The sequence below is a fragment of the Sinocyclocheilus anshuiensis genome, unplaced genomic scaffold (assembly GCF_001515605.1).
Source record: "Sinocyclocheilus anshuiensis isolate Anshui unplaced genomic scaffold, SAMN03320099.WGS_v1.1 scaffold624, whole genome shotgun sequence".
In the NCBI taxonomy this organism is placed as follows: Eukaryota; Metazoa; Chordata; class Actinopteri; order Cypriniformes; family Cyprinidae; genus Sinocyclocheilus; species Sinocyclocheilus anshuiensis.
In genome coordinates this window covers 389,040-392,736 of record NW_015554128.1, presented here as the reverse complement: position 1 = coordinate 392,736, position 3,697 = coordinate 389,040, and the positions used below count along the sequence as shown (strand labels likewise).

The window sequence follows — 3,697 nt, the reverse complement described above, 5'->3', positions numbered from 1 at the left end:
AACTGTTCTGGAACAGTGTTGTAAATGCAACTTAACCATTGATTTCTAGTCGTGTCCTTCCAAAAGAGCCGGCGGCTTGAGTGAGCGGCGGCCAGTGGGCTTGCGGCAACCACATGTGACGACCCCGGGCTGGACTCCGCTTTGTCCACGGTGAAAGCCGTTCCGCTTCGTCCACGGTGAAAGTTGATGTATTCCCTCAGCGACCATCAGAGATCAGCTCTAGGCATGACGAAGCGGATATCGTCCTCTTTTGGAAGACCAAACAAAGTAGTTTCGCTTTCACAACGAAGCACACAGTGTCTTCACGACATGGCTGCAGCGTCAACAAAACTACAGTGAGACTAAAAGTTACGCCTTCTTTCTTTGCGTGAACATTTGGGCGGCGTTATGCAAATCTTCCCACATAGTGAGGTAGATATGTGGGGGAGCGTGTTAGAACGAGCCGTTTTAGGTGGGTGTGGCTGACTCTGAACTTTTATAAAGAATATCTCTTTGGATTTGAGACTTTAGTCTTTGCAACTTTACAGATCTTCTTTATGCACCAAGAGCTTGTAACACTCCAAAGAGAAAGGAAAAATTGAAATCGCATCATATGACCCCTTTAAAGCATTACTTTGTGCATCTGTGACCATTGTGCATCTCTGTGCAAAAAACACAGAATGTTTGAACCCTGAAAAGACCCAATTCTGTTAAACACAGCATGCTTCTGTGTACACACTTACAGTACACACTGAAAAATCTAACTTGCAAAAAGTTATTCTAACAAAGGTTAAAAAAGTAGCAAAGTTTTTAGGAGTCAGTTTATTATTTTGTGTGAACCTAAAATGGTTAGTAAAATATGGTTAGCAAAATATACTCGAGTATTTGTTAAAAACTTGTCCAAATGTTGTCCCAATTTTCCAAACGGAGTCATCTAAACAATTTTATGTTGCACAATGATACTATATTGATAATCTATTCATTGATTCACTGACACGTAAATCCACGTAAATTTTCATTCAAATCAAAGCGTAAACAATGTAGAAAACGTATCCGTGTGACGCAGCTGACACAGAATAGCATACGCTGTTTACGTTCAGTGGATATTCTCCAAAATGTCACCAGGGTGACGCGGAGGAGACGAATTGTTGAATAAAGTCGTTATTTTTGTTTTCTTTGTGTACAAAAAGTATTCTCGTAGCTTCGTCAAATTACACGCTCCTGGACCTTGATCGTGGTAATTACATTGCTGTCTATGGGAGGGTCAGAGAGGTCTCAGAATTCATCGAAAATATCTTTATTTGTGTTCCGAAGATGAACGGGGGTCTTACGGATTTAGAACGACATGAGGGTGAGTAATTAATGACAGAATTTTCATTTTTGTGTGAACTATCCCTTTAAGAGATGTCTGGTACTTTCAAATAACTATCTTACTATCACATGGCCACGATAATTACTACATTAAATGCATTTCATTAAATGCATGTCATTCACTGTCCCGAAACTGTCCATAAACAAACACTACTATAAAATCCAAAAACAGGAGCAGTAGATCATTTCAGCAAGGTGATTTGTGCACTTAAAAATGTATGTGCTTTGATGATCTTAACATTTCAAAGCAACTCAATTGCATCATACAATTTCATATTTGGTCATTTTTTTAAAGTATTTCTCTAACCCAAACAGTAGATCATGGTGCCAGGAACATGACCAAATGCTAGATATAAATAAATACATAAACACCACATACAAACAAACTATAAAAAGTTTCTCGCTGAAAGACTCAATAAACATGCATTTAGTTTTAAAATGCCTTTTTAATTGCTTTTAATTTCAAGCAAGCAAAACAGTACATATTTATCCAACGAAGAAAAAAGAAAAGCTCTATAGATAAAGTTTAAGAAATGTTAAAGCATGTGCAATTTAAATTAATTTCCAAACAAAGTTTCTCAAAGAATTCGTATTTCAGAGTCTTCGAGTGGATGATTCACTGCTGCTGCTCACGGACGTCCGAAGCTACGTTTTCTTTGGCTGTCTTCAGCGAGTGTGTGGCCCGCTCCTGCTCTATGACAGTTAGCTTTGCTGCAGGAACACTCCTCCACATGGATGTATGTGTGAGTTACTATGTGTCCGTTTACGCAACCAAGATTCACTGTGCGATTACTTGAGCGAGTGGCCTGGCAACAGCTACAAGAGGACAATCCAGGTTCAGTGTACCTACGTATGTGAGAAAGAGAGAAAAACACATGTTAAACATTTCAAATCAGTCACTTAAGAGGGTCTGTTTCATTTAGGTTTCGGCTTATGTAGGTTTTCGTAACAGAGTCTGCACGTACTCACCTGCTAAAACGGGTACAGTCTCCACTACAAAATGTCAGGTCCATTCTCTTCTCTGACTGACAGTCATTGTGATTTATGTAATCGCGACTGGTCTGTACTTGACATCCCTTAATTTTGTCCACACCTTCAAACACATTAATAAGTGAAGTGAAGTGAAGTGAAGTGACATGTGGCCAAGTATGGTGACCCATACTCAGAATTAGTGCTCTGCATTTATCCCATCCAAAGTGCACACACACAGCAGTGAACACACACACACCGTGAACACACACCTGGAGCAGTGGGCAGCCATTTTTTTGCTGCGGCGCCCGGGGAGCAGTTGGGGGTTCGGTGCCTTGCTCAAGGGCACCTCAGTCGTGGTATTGAAGGTGGAAGAGAGCGCTGTACATTCACTCCCCCCACCTACAATCCCTGCCGGTACGAGACTCGAACCCGCAACCTTTGGGTTACGAGTCGACTCTCTAACCATTAGGCCACGACTTCCCCTAATAATCGGCTCAAATCAACCAAAATTCAATCAACCAAAATTCACATTGTTTTCTTTAAAAAAAAAAAATACTCACAAACATGGCAGCAGCCATCAGGTGACCGCTGAACGGTGCCCTGTAGAGCGAATCACAAAGGCAGAATGTCATCGATGTGATTTAATCACCAGTGGTGGACAGTAACGGAGTAGCTTTACTTCGTTACTGTACTTAAGTACATTTTTCAAGTATCTGTACTTTACTGGAGTCGTTTTATTTTGAGTAACTTTTACTTTTACGTCACTACATTCCAAAGCATAAGATCGTACTTTTTACTTCACTACATTTCATAAAACATATAGTTACTCCTTATAATATATCACGTGCTCCGAGACGCAGAAGCGGTGTCTGATTCATGAACGAACTGATTATTTTCAATGAACCTTTTATAACGGTTCGCAAATCGCACCAAAACCGATCGCTGAACCGATTGCAGCTGTTCTCGAGTCGACAACTCACTGATTCAAATGAACCGTTTAGTGCGAGTCTCCAGTGAACTGAAATCACAAGTAAGAACCGGGAGATCTTGTGAGCACGCGCGCGTCTGATGCTCCTAAAAGTAAGTTACTAATGTCGAATTTTAGGATTAATTATTCTAACTGAAAATCATATTTAGGTCAAAACTGTCAGGTGTTTGTGAACTAAATCTGCTGTAAAGGGTGATCTATTTAAGTACACTGAAATGATTGAATGCAGACACATCAACATCTGTGTCTCTATTTTAGGTTAAAAAAAAACCCTGAAACATTAAAATAACACAGACTAAATAAAATAATTAATGCGCGTTCATATTCCCCGCTGCCGTAAAAATGCTACGCATTTAGCCCTATGTGACGTCTGTTTTTATATTGTTT

The 3,697-nt window shown here is 40.0% G+C and overlaps 1 protein-coding gene across 1 annotated transcript in view; it reads right to left on the bottom strand.

Moving 5' to 3' along the window:
* Window positions 1–1,796: 1,796 nt before the first annotated feature.
* The window catches only part of LOC107670194 (mucin-2-like), a 40,975-nt gene continuing 39,074 nt past the window's right edge, over window positions 1,797–3,697 (bottom strand). The window contains exons 48-50 of the mRNA XM_016462716.1: window positions 2,883–2,922; window positions 2,320–2,443; window positions 1,797–2,196 (exon numbers count right to left, since the gene is read on the bottom strand). Of these exons, the coding sequence (XP_016318202.1) occupies window positions 1,980–2,196; window positions 2,320–2,443; window positions 2,883–2,922 (381 nt within the window). The 3' untranslated portion in view covers window positions 1,797–1,979. The remainder of the gene's footprint in view (window positions 2,197–2,319; window positions 2,444–2,882; window positions 2,923–3,697) is intronic.